The 16,262-nt window shown below is 39.3% G+C and overlaps 1 protein-coding gene across 3 annotated transcripts in view; it reads right to left on the bottom strand.

Moving 5' to 3' along the window:
- Taf1 (TATA-box binding protein associated factor 1) overlaps positions 1 to 16,262 on the bottom strand; it is a 68,796-nt gene that overhangs the window by 10,747 nt on the left and 41,787 nt on the right. For all 3 annotated transcript variants that reach the window (XM_057759127.1, XM_057759129.1, XM_057759128.1), the window contains exons 29-34: positions 13,489 to 13,556; positions 10,923 to 11,045; positions 8,881 to 8,973; positions 8,712 to 8,796; positions 1,574 to 1,641; positions 1,184 to 1,300 (exon numbers count right to left, since the gene is read on the bottom strand). In XM_057759127.1, the coding sequence (XP_057615110.1) occupies positions 1,184 to 1,300; positions 1,574 to 1,641; positions 8,712 to 8,796; positions 8,881 to 8,973; positions 10,923 to 11,045; positions 13,489 to 13,556 (554 nt within the window). The remainder of the gene's footprint in view (positions 1 to 1,183; positions 1,301 to 1,573; positions 1,642 to 8,711; positions 8,797 to 8,880; positions 8,974 to 10,922; positions 11,046 to 13,488; positions 13,557 to 16,262) is intronic.

The following is a 16,262-nucleotide window of genomic DNA, read 5'->3' as shown; positions in this document are numbered from 1 at the left end:
AGTGAAAAATAATCCTATGGGAATTGGAAAAAATTCTGCATTAGAGTATTTGGTCAAATTTGAAAGAGCCTCTGGGAACTTTACAAAACCACAATAACAATAAATAAAAACCCTTTCATACAAAGAAGGAAACAAATATTTACTGAATTCCTATCATGCGCCATGCAAACTAATCATTTAATGTTGGAAAGCACATCTTAGAGAAATGGGAATAGAAATGTTAATTTCCCAATACCACAAAACTAGACAGTAGCAGAGTTAAGACTCATACCCAGGCCTGTTTTACATCAAATCTTATGTCCTTTTCCACTCTAACAGTGTCTCCAATAAAGAAACCAAGAATCTGTTAAGACTGCATTTAAAGTCTGTTCTTCAAATATGCCAACTTTCTCAGACTGTAATATAGAGGAAATACTCAAAAGGTTTATTCGGACCAAAAAAAAAAAATTTCTTATTACCCTGCTTTCTAGTCTTCTAATATATAAACTTTTTTTTTTTGTTTTTTTTGTTTTTTTTGTTTTTCGAGACAGGGTTTCTCTGTGGCTTTGGAGCCTGTCTTGGAACTAGCTCTTGTAGACCAGGCTGGTCTCGAACTCACAGAGATTCACCTGCCTCTGCCTCCCAAGTGCTGGGATTAAAGGCGTGCGCCACCACCACCCGGCTCTAATATATAAACTTAAAATATAAATATAAAAGTCTTCATTTAGTAGGAAAAGGAATTAACCCCAGAAATTGAGAGATGTGAGTTACACTGATACACTTCACCTCTAAGGTAACAGGTATTCAGATATCTAGAAGGTGTAAGAACAATGTGGCCCTCATCTGTAACTGAGCAATCTATATTCTAGGGATGTTTTAGAACCCCAAAATTTACTGACAAGAGAACTGGAGACCTAGTAGATGCCTCTGGCTATAGTAGTCAGGAATCTGGCATTCTCATACACTGTCTATAAACAACTACCCCACTCATTCATCCCATAGTTGCCTCTTCTGGATTTAACAAGGCCACTAAGATACATGGCCCTCACTCACCTTAGCCTTTGAGAAGACAAGAAAGCACACGAAAGGCATATGAAGAGGAAGGACAGAGAAGAACGGTATCTCAGTAAACACATCTATTAATATGCTCCCAATTTCCCAAACCATAAGAAAACTCTAATAAATTCCTAATCCTTTGGCTCACCTGAGGTGTGTAAGGTCCTGGAGTCATTGGGTCCAGGCTTTCTAATTCTGCTTCCTCCAGAGCTGCTTCTTTAGCTGTACAAATATCTTTCTCAAGTTGAGTCAAATGTTCATCATACTGAGAAACAAATAAAATTAATGAATTTATCCAACATTTAGGTACTGGGCAGGCAAAAATAAACAAAACACATACACAATCCCTGTCTTCACAGTGTTTCTATTCTAACAACAGAACACAGCTGATAACCTAAACAAAGCAGAGAAAGAAATGATGGAATGAGAATAGAAGACAGAATATGACATTTGAAAGAAAACAGGGTAGTTAGGAAAGCTTCAAACTCAAGGACACAATAGAAAGGTTTCAGGGAGCTAGATCTTCTTAACCACCTACCTCTGTTAATGTCTGGTAACAAACATTCACAATCTCCTGAGCAGTCTTAGTATACTGACTCTCAGACCCTATGAAAGAAGTAAAATGTAACTTTAAAAATTTTATATTTCTTCAACACACTGATTTAATACATACTGCTGTTTATTCATTTATTTAAAACACCACTAAAATTTGTTTATGTTTTTCAAGGCAGGGTTTCTTTGTGTGACCTTGGCTGTCCAGGAAGGAGCTCTGTATACCAAGCTGGCCTTTAACTCACTGAGATCTGCCTGTCTCTGCTTTCTGAGTGCTGGGATTGAAGGTGTGCACTACCACCACCCAGCTAAAATTTATGTTGTTATTTTATGTATGTGGGAGTTTTGTTTATGTGTATTTCTGTACATTATATGCATGCCTGGTACCCAAAGAGGTTGTCAGACTGGAGTCACATATGGTTTGGGGCTGCTATGTATGTGTTGGGAAGTTAAACCAGGGTGTCTGGAAGAGCAGCCAGTGCCGTTAATCACTGAACAATCTCTCCAGCCTCATACATTGAAATTTAAAAACAAGAATTTTACACTTTGCTATCCAATAGTATATAATTATTTAAGATCCAGAAAAACCTATGTTTAATCTTTAACTTGGACCTTTCTTCTACTTTCTTTTTTCATTTTTTTTTCTTTTGGCTTTTAGAGATATGGTTTCTCTTTGTAACAGTTTAGGCTGGAATTCACTTTGTAGACTTTGCCTCCCAAGTGCTGGGATTAAAGTCATGCGCCACCACTGCCCAGTGAGCATTTGTCTTATAGAGGATCCCTGTACATTTTCCAACACTCACATGGATTCACAACCATCTGTAACTCCAATTCCAGAAGATCCAACACCCTCTTTTAACCTCCTTGGGTACCAGGCATGTATATGGTGCAGAGAAATACATTTGATCAAAACATTCATATATGCTGGGCAATGGTGGGACACACCTTTAATCCCAGCACTCAGGAGGCAGAGGTAGGAGGATCTCTGGGAGTTTGAAGCCAGCCTGGTCTACAGAGCAAGTTTCAGGACAGCCATAACTGTAATATAGAGAAACCCTGTCTCGAAAAAACCAAAACAAACAAACAAAAAACCAAACAAAAACAAAATAACAGTTAATCCTAGCACTTGAGGGGGGCAGAGGCAGGTGGATCTCTGTGAGTTTGAGGCCAGCCTGGTCTACAAAAGCTAGTTCCAAGACAGGCTCCAAAGCAACAGAGAAAACCTGTCTTGAAAAACCAAACCAGCCAAGCAAAAATCCACAACAAAAGATTCAGACACATAAAATAAACCTAAAAAAATAAGTTCTTTTCAAATAAAATACATCTCAAGTATATACTACCTACTCTTTAAATATGTGAAATGGAGCCAGGCATGACAGTGCGTGCATGCCTGTATCCCAGTGCTAGAGAGGCTAAGGCAGCAGATCATGAACTCAAGGCTCAATCAGTGATGAAACACTAACTACCAAACCCAACTCCCGAGTCTTTATCTTAGAAGCCCTCTTACACTTGATAGTTCTGTCACTCTACACTCCACCTCACTTTCTAGGCACTGTGCCTCCATCTTTGGCCCTTTGGTCTTTCTAATATTTATTTATTTATATATATATATATATTTTTTTTTTTTTTGGTTTTTCGAGACAGGGTTTCTCTGTGGCTTTGGAGTTATATATATATATATATATATATATATATATATATATATATATATATTTTTTTTTTTTTTTGGTTTTTCGAGACAGGGTTTCTCTGTGGCTTTGGAGCCTGTCCTGGAACTAGCTCTTGTAGACCAGGCTGGCCTCGAACTCACAGAGATTCGCCTGCCTCTGCCTCCCGAGTGCTGAGATTAAAGGCGTGCGCCACCAACGCCCGGCTCTAATATTTATTTTATGATGCCAGAGAGATGGCTCAGCAGTCAAGAACACTGGCTGTTCTTGCAGAGGACCAGCAACCACATGGCAGCTCATAACTTTCTTTCCAGTTCCAAAGAATCTGATGTCATCTTCTGGCCTTTGTAGATACTACATGCATGGTGAATAGACAAGCAGGCATAAATTTTTTATTTTAAAAAGAACATTTTGTGGGGTGGTGGAGGCGCACGCCTTTAATCCCAGCATTCGGGAGGCAGAGGCAGGTGAATATGAGTTTGACGCCAGCCTGGCCTACAAGAGCTAGTTCCAGGACAGGCTCCAAAACTACAGAGAGACCCTGTCTCGAAAAACAAAACACCCCACTCCCCCAAAAAACATTTTTAGCTAAGGAAGACACAGATCTTGCTCTAAAACAGAGTCATCAAGAAAGAGATGGTAGGGGCTGGAGAGATGGTTCAGCAGTTAAGAGCACTGACTGCTCTTCCAGAGGTCCTGAGTTCAATTCCCAGCAACCACATGATGGCTCACAATCACCTGTCATAAGATCTGGTGCCCTCTTCTGGCCTGTAAGCACACAGGCGGACAGGATACTGTACATACATAATAAATAAATCTTAAGAAAAGATTTTTCTTAAAAAGACTGGTGAGGGGGAGAGGAGTGGGGGAAGGGGGAGGGAAATGGGAGGCTGGGAGGAGGCGGAAATATTTTTTCAATAAAAAAAAATAAAAAAAAAGATGGTAGTTAAAGTTTATGAGTAAGAATATTCAGCAATGAAGACTGAAAAGGAGGCAGACAGTTGTCATCACAATACGGTTTCAAGAAGTGACTCTAACTCTTAGACAGATAGCTCAGTGGTTAAGAGTACTGCCTGCTTGTCTAAAGGTCCTGAGTTCAATTCCCAGCTTACACAGTGGCTTATAACCATTTGTAATAAGATCTGATGCTTTCTTCTGGCCTGTAGGGATGCATGTAGGCAGAAAACTGTATACACAATAAACAAACAAACAAAAAAGAGCACTGGCTGCTTTCTTAGAGGTCCCAAGTTCAATTTCCAGTATCCACATGGTGGCTCACAACCATCTATAAAGAGATCCGATGCCCTCTTCTGGCATAAATGCATATATGCAGATGGAGCACTCAGACACAAAATAAATCTTTAAAATAAATTATTTATTTAAAGATTAATAAATAAATCTTTAAAATAAATTATTTATTTAAAGATTAATAAATAAATCTTTAAAAAAGCCATATTGGTGAGCTGGAGAGATGGCTCAGAGGTTAAAAGCACTGACTGCTGGCTGCTCTTACAGAGGTATTGAGTTCAATCACTAGGAACTCACACCACCTATAATGAGATCTGCTCTCTTCTGGTGAATAGGCACACATACAGACATAAAACTGTGTACTTAATAAATAAATCTAAAAAAAAAGAGGCCATAATGGGATAAAAAGGTGGGTGAAGTGGCATACAACTGTATAATCCCAGCACTGGGAAAGTTAAGGAAGAGAGCCAAGTTTGAGGCTAACCTGAGCAAAACCATCTCAAAAACAAAACAAAAAGCTCTAAGTGAAATATTAATGGGAAAGATGGAAGAGATATTATATATTTAAAGAAATCTGGTTATCATTAAAAAGAATGAAAAATTAAAATTCTATGGAAATAGTCTTATACATATAATGTGGTATTGTATATGAAGGATCTCTCTCTCTCTTTTTCTTTTTTTGAGACAGGACTTCTCTGTAGTTTTGGAGCCTGTCTTGGAACTAGCTCTTGAAGATTAGGTTGGCCTTGCACTCACAGAGATCCACCTGCCGCTGTCTCCTGAATACTAGGATTAAAGGAGTATACTACCACAGCCTGACTTTTTTTTTTTTTTTTGGTTTTTTCGAGACAGGGTTTCTCTGTGGTTTTGGAGCCTGTCCTGGAACTAGCTCTTGTAGACCAGGCTGGTCTCGAACTCACAGAGATCCTCCTGCCTCTGCCTCCCAAGTGCTGGGATTAAAGGTGTGCGCCACCACCGCCCGGCTTTTCTTTTTTTTTTTTAATTTTATTTATTTATATTTTATATATGAGTGCTAAGCCAGAAGAGGGTATCAGATTCCACTATCGATGGTTGTGAGCCACCATGTGGGTGCTGGGAATTGAACTCAGGACCTCTGGAAAGCAGTCAGTGCTCTTAACCACTGAGCCACCTCTCCAGCCCCATGAAGGGCTTAAAATTAAATGAAAAATTAAAATAAGAGTGAACCTGTGGACTCAGTTACTGGGAAACACAAGCAGAAGGACCACTCAAGAGTTGTAGGCTAGTCTAGGCAACACAGTAGTAAGAGCCTCCTCTCATCTAAAAAAATAGTTTTAATATATAAGTCCTAAAATAAAAATCACTGCAAACTTCATGACAGATAGCCAAACACATCCCATTTATAATTCATAATATTGTCTTTTTGCTTTTGGAGGAGAGTCACTATAAATCTTGGCTGGCCTGGAACTCTCTATGTAGAACTCAAAGAGACCTGTGATCTGATTGCCTCTGCTCCCTGAGTGTTAGAAATAAAGGTGTGAGTCACAATTGGTCCACAAGTTTCCTTAATGAGGCAGTTCAACTCTAATGTCTCATTTAAAAGACAGACAGACAGTCAGACAGACAGACAGACACATACACATATCTGGTTCATAAGTATGAAGGTATCAATTCTACTTTCTTACTTTGTATATAATCTGCCCAACTTTTTCATTCTTATTGCTTCTTTTTGTTCTGTTTTGCTTTTTGGAGACAAGGTCTTTATTTAGAGCCCTGGCTATCCTTCAACTCACAAAGAACTGCCTGCCACTGCCCCGTTTGCTAGGATTAAAGGTATGTGCAACCATGTCAGGCCTTCTTGCTGTTTTTTTTTTTTTTTTTTTGATTTTCGAGACAGGGTTTCTCCGTAGCTTTTGGTTCCTTGTCTTGGAACTAGCTCTTGTAGACCAGGCTGGCCTCGAACTCAAAGAGATCCGCCTGCCTCTGCCTCCCGAGTGCTGGGATTAAAGGCATGCACCACCACCACCTGGCTACTACCCTATATTCAAAACAAACTTGTTTGTACTTCCCCATCCAAAGTACTTCCATGTATTTTTGCATTTGGGCCTCTATCTCATCCTTCTCTTCTTGATTATCTGTTCAGCATAGTAGTGTTTAGTAATTAACTACAATAGTCAACATGTCTTTTTCTTTTTCTTTTTTCTTTTTGTTTTTTTGAGACAGGGTTTCCCTGTAGCTTTGGAGCCTGTCCTGGAACTCATCAACATTTCTCAACTCAGTTCAAGTTAGGAGGTAGTGATGCACACCTTTAATCCCACCTAGCACTTGTGTGTTCCCAGATAGCCAGAGCTAAACAATGAAACCCTGTCTCGAAAAATCACACCCCCCCAAAAAAAAGCCTCAGTTCAAAAATAAGTTCCCAATGCTGGAATGATAACTCAAGTGGTTCAGAGCATTTGCTGCTCTTGCAGACTTGAGTTCAGTTCCCAGCAACCATGCTGGGCAATTCACAACCAATTATAACTCCAGTTCCACAAGATCTCATACTCTCCCTTGGCCTTCACAGGCATCTGCACTCACATGAGTAAACCCACACATACATATAATTAAAAATATGTCTTAAAAATGGTTTATTTAAATTTTTTTGACTGAGTATAGTGGCATGTGTCTTTAATACTAGCAGAGGCAGAACAGTCTCTGTGAGCTCTACATAGTGAGATCCAGGCTAGCCAGGGCTACGTAGTTGAGACTCTGTCTCAAAAGAAAATTACTGAACCATACGTGGTTCTACACAAACTTGGGGGGTGGGAGCAGAAAGATGAATCCAAGGTCATCTTCAGGTATATATCAAGTTCAAGACCAGCCTAGGATATATGAGACCATAAAAACAACAAAAAATGGGCCTGAGAGATGGCTCAGAGATTAAGAGCACTGGCTGCTCTTCCAGAGGTCCTGAGTTCAATTCCCAGCAACCACATGGTAGCTCACAACCATCTGTAATGAGATCTGGTGCCCTCTTCTGGTATGTAGGTAGAATACTGTATATAAAAATATAAATAAATCTATCTTAAAAAAAAAACCACACACAACAAAAACTCTTTTTACTAGTTCATGAAGCCTTTCCTAACCCATAGATTAAAGTATTTTTTCTCTTTAATGTTCTTTGTATATCCTTTCATTATAGCTTTGTCAAGCTGCAATTTGTTTGTTTATATCAATTGGAGAACGAACGAAGTGCTAGAGCAGAGACGATCCTTCCTATCCAGATGAAGCAGCTAGCAAAGACTCTATCACACATGATTCCATCAATTCAGGTGCTAAATTCCACACAACAAAGTTTGCTGTGGCCTATAGCCAGCTATACATTTCAGCTTCAGCTCTATGGGTTGGAATGTAACTTTTCAAATCTTATAGAAACATAGTGATGACTCAAAGGACAAGGAATATCCATTTGATTTTTATTCATACCTCATTTTTTCTATGCTTTACACAATTTCTAAAGTAAGGACAAAAGACTTTCGGTGATTAAAAGTTTAATAGTGATTCTTACAAAACACACACTAAAATATATACTTACTCAAAAAAAAAAAAAAAAAAAAACGAACTGGGCAGTGGTGGCTCATGCCAGCACTTGGGAGGCAGAGGCAGGGAGATCTCTGAGTTCAAGGCCAGCCTGGTCTACAGAGCAAGTTCTAAGACAGCTAAGGATACACAGAGAAACACTGACTTGAACCATTCCCCAAACCGCCAAACCAACCAACCAACCAAATAAACAAACAAACCAACAATTGAGCAGAGTAAATGGTTCAGTGTCAAGCCTGACAACCTAGGTTCAATCCCTGGAACCCATATGGCAGAAGCAGAGAACTAAATTTCCAAGTTGTCCTCTAACCTCCAAAAGCATAATAGAACACCACCCCTCCCCCTCTTACAACATACATATAACTGTAAAAACAAAATTTTAAAAAGTAAACTCAGTTACTTGATTTAGCTATCACTGTTCAAAACTGCTTAAGCAGCTTTTTTTTTCCTCTGTATAACAGCCTTGGCTGTCCTGGAACTTGTTCTGTACTCCAGGCTGGCCTCAAACTCACAGAGATCCACCTCCCTCTGCCTCCCAAGTGCTGGGATTAAAGGCATGCGCCACCACCTCCCAGAGCCCTCAAAATCTTAATAACACAAATTAATGTTAGATAGAAAAGACTGTTGAATGAGGAAAAAAATACTCACCATTGTACTTAACACTGTTGGCCAGAATAAGGTTTACATCATCTAGAAAGCTCTCTCGACTCTGGTATTTGTGCTTGGAGATATTCTATGACAAAAACAATCAGGCATTCAGCTGTATATACAAAAACATTGACTATAAAAAGCCACTGATTATAAAAAAATCATTCACCTTACGTATAGTCTCCAAATCCATCGGACTGACAATGACTTTATAATAATCTGGAACAAACTTCTTATTAACTGGGTGATGAAATGGCCAAGACTAGTAAAAAGAAGGCATGGGCAGTTAAATGAAAATCATTATTTATATCAGAGAGCTCCAATTTCCACTGAGTTACAAATATTTCTGATGAAAACTATAGACTCTTTCCACAAAAATACACAAGCTCACGGAAATCTCTAATTTAAGGGTCTTATTAAGGATTCTTACACCCTGATTTCTTTCTATCTATCTATCTATCTATCTATCTATCTATCTATCTATCTATCTATCTATCTATCTTTATCTTTTTAAGGCAGGGTTTCTCTGTAGCTTTGGAGCCTATCCTGAAACTAGCTCTTGTAGACCAAGCTGACCTCGAACTCAGATCTGCCTGCCTCTGCCTCCCAAGTGCTGGGATTAAAGGCGTGCACCACCACCACCCAGCTACCCTGATTTTTAAAGACTCCCTCTTGTAAACCTACAACTAAATTATTTTTACATTAAAGACTAAGTTCTGCAAAAATAAAATAAAATTCCTTATTCCACAGTTCCATCTCAAAATTTTATTTTATTTTTTTTAAATATTTATTTATTATGTATACAATATTTTGTCTGCGTGTATGCCTGAAGGCCAGAAGAGGGCACCAGACCTCATTACAGATGGTTGTGAGCCACCATGTGGTTGCTGGGAATTGAACTCAGGACCTTTGGAAGAGCAGGCAATGCTCTTAACCACTGAGCCATCTCTCCAGCCCCCATCTCAAAATTTTATAACACTGCACACATAGAACATTATGATTATATGCAACAGAAAATTTAATTCAGAATTTTGGGGGCACCAACATAATAAAATGGTCTGTAGAACTAATATGATAGATGATAGCTTTGGCATAAAAAGTTTGAACAAAAAGGGAAAAAGAAAGCAAACACTGAGTAATTATTGGTGTATTTTTTTAAAATATTTTTTTATTTATTATGTAAACAATATTCTGTCTGCGTGTATGCCTGAAGGCCAGAAGAGGGCACCATACCTCATTACAGATGGTTATGAGCCACCATGTGGTTGCTGGGAATTGAACTCAGGACCTTTAGGAGGGGTAAGCAGTGCTCTTAACCGCTGAGCCATCTCTCCAGCCCTATTGAAGTGTTTTTTATGTACAGCAAAATGGCTCGGTGGATAGAGGTGTTTACCAATAAGCCCAATGATCTGAGTTTAATTCCAGGATCCACAGGATAGAAAGAAGTTCCAAATATCTGAGTTTTTTATTTCCTTTTTTTTTCCATGATAGGGTTTCTCTGGCTGGTGGAACTCATTTGTAGACCAGGCTGGCCTCAAACTAACAGAAATATGCCTGCCTCTGACTCCTAAGTGCTTTGCTTTGTTTTTTTAAAGATAGGATCCTACTGTGTAGACTTGGCTGGCCTTTAATTCTTGTTTTCTGCCTCCCAATGCTAGGATGAAAAGCTGTGCCACCACACCTAGCCAAGTTGTTTTGGGCACACACAAACCATGGCTTATACCTTCTTCCCCCACATGCACAAATAAATAAATTTAATTCAAAATGTTATTTGTATAGGAGCATTTCTAAATCAACTATTAGTTGACAGCTCTTCTCTCTCAGGCTATTCGAGAGCAAATACTAAGTGCTAACAAACACTAAATGCTAACAATAGAAAGTAAGAACCTCTTAATATTCAAAGATACTTGGCATCTTTGCTTTCAACAATGAATTCATATAGAAAAAGGTTAGTATTTAAAATTACATCCCAGTTCCACACAGAATTTCTTTTGTTTTGTTTTGTTTTTCAAGACAGGGATTCTCTATAGCTTTGGAGCCTGTCCTGGAACACACTTTGTAGACCAGGCTTCTGCCTCGTCTGTGCTGGGATTAAAGGCGTGTACCACCACTGCCTAGCTACAATTTCTTAATACACACATGCTTACCTCTATACACTTCTTTCCATCCCCTAGTACTATCCTCACAATATTTGGCATAAAAAGTACTTACATCTGGAACTGCCATCATTTTCTGAGTGACAATGTTATCCAGAATAAAAGAAAACGCTACTTGGTCATCATCGTCAAGTAAGGGGTTGATAGCTTTCTCTAAACGTGCCAACTTATCTTCTTTCTGAAATAAAGCAAAGCAAAATGAAGGCAGTTTTCCTGAAGTGTGATTACCACAGAAAAGCTAAAGATAATTTAAAGTTCAGTTAGCTGCTTATGACTTTTTTTTTGGGGGGGGGGGTTCGAGACAGGGTTTCTCTGTGGTTTTGGAGCCTGTCCTGGAACTAGCTCTTGTAGACCAGGCTGGTCTCGAACTCAGAGATCCGCCTGCCTCTGCCTCCCAAGTGCTGGGATTAAAGGCTGCTTATGACTTTAGTTCTCCAAAATTTACCTCTGAATTATCTACTATTCAGTTTTAGGACAATCTAGATAAATGACACTTTAGCTAAAGGAAAAATACAAAGGGACGTGTCAGAAAAATCCCTTAAGTGTTCTTTTTGTTTGTTTATAACAGGGTTTCTCTGTATAACAGCCCTAGCTGTCCTGGAACTAACTCTGTATCCAAGGCAGGCCTCGAACTCAGAGAGATCCACCTGCCTCTGCCTCCCAAGTGCTGGGATTAAAGGCACATGCCACCACCACCTGGCTGTACAAAGAAAACTTAATCCAACAAATTCATTTCAGTCTATGCACTATGAAAATTTCTGTGTTCTCACCGCCTGTATCCTCAATCCTTAGTTTTGTTAGCCCCATTTTTTGAGACAGGGTCTAAGTCACAGGCTAACCTTGAACTTGATATGTTGCCACAAATTATCTCAAATTTCTGATTCTCTTACCTCTACCTCCCTTGTGTACCAATATTGAATCTCTACATTGGTTACAGAACTTTAGCCTTCTAATAGATACAAAGAGGAATGTAATTGGTAGGTATTTTTGTTTTAATTTTGAAACAGTCTCAACACATATCCTAGGCTGACCTGTAACTTTTGGTCATCTTGCCTCTGACACCCAAGTGCTGCCATTACAGGTATGTACTACTAGGCTCAGTTAATTGTGGCTTAAACATGTAATTTATGTCAATTAAGCTGAGAAAATTCTCCATGTTTATTAGTCATGTTCTCTTGTGAAATATCTATGTTGAGTATCAACTTCATTATTATCTGTGCTTTTTTTTTTTTTTTGGTTTTTTTTTTTTTGGTTTTTCGAGACAGGGTTTCTCTGTGGCTTTGAAGCCTGTCCTGGAACTAGCTCTGTAGACCAGGCTGGTCTCGAACTCACAGAGATCCGCCTGCCTCTGCCTCCCGAGTGCTGGGATTAAAGGCGTGCGCCACCATCGCCCAGCTTATCTGTGCTTTTATAAACTTATAAGGTACCATAATCTTCTTTGGTAAAAATAGCGGTATATGGGGCTGGAGAGATGGTTCACTGGTTAAGAACACTGACTGATCTTCCAGAGGACCCAGGTTCAATTCCTAGCAACTACATTGAAGCTCACAAATGTCTGTAACTCTGGTTCTAAGGGACCCGATATCCTCACACAGATATACAAGTAGGTAATACACCAATGAATATTTAAAAAAGGAAAGAGTAGGGGTTTACAGAAGGACTGAGGCTGTAACTCAGTGGTTAAGTGCTTACTTAAAAAGGCAAGACCCTGAGTTCAGTTTCTAGCACACAAAGGAAAGGGGGAAAAATGCCCAAAATATTGAAAATTACTTTTTAAAAATTAAACTGTTCCAGGGATGGAGAGATGGCTCAGCAGTTAAGAGCACTGACAATTCTTTCAAAGGACCTGGGTTCAATTCCCAGCATCCACATGGCAGCTAACAGCTGTCTGTAACTCCAAGACCTGACAAACATGCAGGCAAAACACCAATGCACATAAAATAAAAATAAATTAATTATTGAAAAAATTTAACTGTCTCTAGGCCTAGTGGCTCAGACAGACCTATAATCCTAGAACTCAGGAGGCTGAGGTTGAAGGAGCACCATGAATTTAAGGCCAACCTATTAGACACAGTGAGTTCCAAGCCAGCCTGAGCTAGATAAGGCACTATCTCAAAAAGATTATTTTTCAATATGCCTCCCTGGTATAGCAATGAGTTGTAATGTGAGCTATAGGAGATCTATCTCCTGGAAAGCCATTTTCTGCCATCCTTTCTGAAGTTACATAGGTTCGGGATCTTAATCCCAGTATGATTCCAGAGCAAGCAATTTTCCTCTTTGGACTTGGCTTTCCCATCTACAGGAGATAGCGTCTATATAATTTCTAAATCCCTATCTGTCAGATGTATCAAAGATTTGTCATTCCCTCAGATATGGTTCTTTCTGTTAAATATATAGTTCCTAAACTGTACTACTCTCCACCTTTATACGCCACAGCATTTTTTTTAATCTACTTTGATTTTTGAGTCAAATTCTCATGTAGCTCAAGTTGCACTAGAACTCAGTATGTAGCTGTGGATGACTTTGTTTAAGCTCCTAATTTTCCCATCTCTACTCTCAAGTGCTAGGATTACAGGTGTATGTCACTATGCGCACCACTTTCTCTTATAGTTAGTTCTTACCTCTTTGAGTTTTTCATCACAGAGATCCAGCATGGATTGAGAAATCTGAGTCAGTGAGTGTTTTGGCCCTATAGAGAACAAGAAATAGCCATTATAAGTGGGAAGTCCAAAGTTGTTACATTTCCAACACTTTAACACATTTACTAGAGAATCTAAAAGGTCCCAGGTGCCAGCCTAGTAACTGAGTTAGGTAGATATACCAGTTATTTCCTTTTTATTTTTTAAAGACAGAGTCCCTTGTATCCCAGGTTGGTCTAGAACTCACTTCAGATTCTCTTGTTTTCACCTCCTTGGGATTACAGGTGTGTGCTACCACACCAGGTACAGACACCACCAGTCCTTACTTCATTTTTCAGTGCCTAAATACATAATGGATAAACTATGAATAAATTTTAACTGTTTTTTAAAATTTATTTTTATTTTATGTGCATTGGTATTTTACCTGAACTGCCATGTGGGTGTTGAGAATTCAACCCAGGTCCTCTGAAAGAACAGCCAGTGCTCTTAGCCACTGAGCCATCTCTCCAGGCCCAAATTTTAATTGCTTTTTTTGTGTCCTCACATGCTTGTATTATAACTGTTTTTTGTTTGTTTTTTGAGATAGGGTCTCATTATGTAGCTCTGGCTGGCTCAGAAAGGAACTCTATATGTAGATAAGGGTAGTCTGAAACTCAGAGATTCACCTGCCTCTGTCTCTCTAGTGCTGGGAGTAAAGGCATGAGCCAGCTTTGTTGGGTCTTTTATTTTATTTTATTTTATTTTTTTGAATTTTCGAGACAGGGTTTCTCTGTAGTTTTTTTTTTTTTTTTTTTTTTTGGTTCCGGTCCTGGAACTAGCTGTTGTAGACCAGGCTGGCCTCGAACTCACAGAGATCCGCCTGCTTGGATTAAAGGCGTGCGCCACCACCGCCCAGGCTGTTGGGTCTTTTAAAACCTTGAAAATTACTCTATGGATGGAGAATGTGTTTGAGAATGGTAATGTTCATTGGAACATTTAAAATTTTTCTATTTAGGAAACAGATTTTTCAGCACACAGATTGTTATTTCAGTTTCACAGAAATCATTACCAAGAACTTCAGAAAATTCATTTTTTTCAGAGACAAGGTTTCTCTATAACTTTGGCACCTTTCCTGGAACTCACTCTGTAAACCAGGCTGGCCTCGAACTCACAGAGATCCGCCTGCTTCTGCCTCCTGAGTGCTGGAATTAAAGGTGTGCGCCACCACCCAGCTGAAAATTCTTGAACTATCTGACCTTTCTTGTATATTCACTGCTTAAAGCTGTTCCATTTAAGCTCACTTTTGGAATAATTAAAACATTTTTAAGATGGGAATCATGGACACACACCTGTAATCACAGAATTTGACATGCTTCAATCAGAGAACAAGTAGATCCTGGGGTAGCCTAGACTATATAAAGAGATCATCTCAAACCCGAAAAGAACCCCCCGTCAAAATCCCAAAATATTTCCATATAACTAATATTTCTTTTATGTTTGTTTTCCAGGACAGGATTTCTCTGTGTAGCTCTGGCTGTCCTGGAACTCACAATCAACCAGGCTGGCCTCAAACTCAGAGATCCTCCTGTCTCTGCCTTCCAAGTCCTGGGATTAAAGGCATGTACCATCACCACCCCCCTTAACTAGTATTTTTTTTTCTTTTTCCTGGACGCCAGAGAATATCAAATCTCATTATAGATGGTTGTGGGCCACCATGTGGTTGCTAGGAATTGAACTCAAGATCTATAAAAGAGCAGTCAGTGCTCTTAACATAAATGTTCGCAGACGTACTGTTTATTAGTTTAAAAGTGGGTAAGTTGAAAATTTTATTAACTTATTAAAAACCAAAATTTGCTATTATCCATATATTAGGTTACAATAAGAAAATAAGCCAGCTGGGCGATGGTGGCGCACGCCTTTAATCCCAGCACTCGGGAGGCAGAGGCAGGCGGATCTCTGTGAGTTCGAGACCAGCCTGGTCTACGGAGCTAGTTCCAGGACAGGCTCCAAAGCCACAGAGAAACCCTGTCTCGAAAAACCAAAAAAAAAAAAAAAAAAAAAAAGTAAATAAGCCAGGTATGGCAGTATATATCTGTAATCCCAGAAATTGGGAGATTGAAGCACTTGGACACCAAGTTTGAGGCTAGTCTGAGCTATATAGCAAGTTCAAGATTAGCCTGGGTATTTAGAGAGTCTGTCTCAAAAAGGGAGGAATGGTGGTATCAAGGAATAAACTATAGCTAAAGTATTGAGGGCATGGGAGGAAAAGAAGGAAGGTCTTCTTATTTGGATTACTTAATCCAAATAAAGAATTTAATGCCAATGTTACTACCACACTAGCATCAGCACTGACACGTGAGGAAGTCAGAAGAATGAGTCAGAGGTGACTGGAGAGATGGTTTAGCAGTTAAGAACACTGGTTGCTCTTCTAGAGAACCCGGGTTCAATTCTCTACCATCCACATGGCAGCTCACAATTGTCTTTAACTCCTGTTGCAGGGGATCTTACAGCCTCACACAGAATCACGTGCAGGCAAAACACCAATGGACATAATAAATTAATTTTAAAGTGTGAAGCATAGAAAGGAAGGATTATAGGGCTGCAAGAAACTTTCTTTTCTTGCCACTACTGGAGACTGAACCAAGGACTGCATGCATGCTTTACTGCTGAGTTGTATCCCCCAGTGGGGCTTTGTTTTAATTCTCTTTGTATTTCCTCCTGTTTTTCCATTTTGTGTGTGTATGTGTGTCTGTCTGTCTGCCTGTGTGTGTCTGTGT

This window comes from Chionomys nivalis, chromosome X (assembly GCF_950005125.1).
Source record: "Chionomys nivalis chromosome X, mChiNiv1.1, whole genome shotgun sequence".
Classification (NCBI taxonomy): Eukaryota; Metazoa; Chordata; class Mammalia; order Rodentia; family Cricetidae; genus Chionomys; species Chionomys nivalis.
This window is presented reverse-complemented; position numbering and strand designations above follow the sequence as displayed.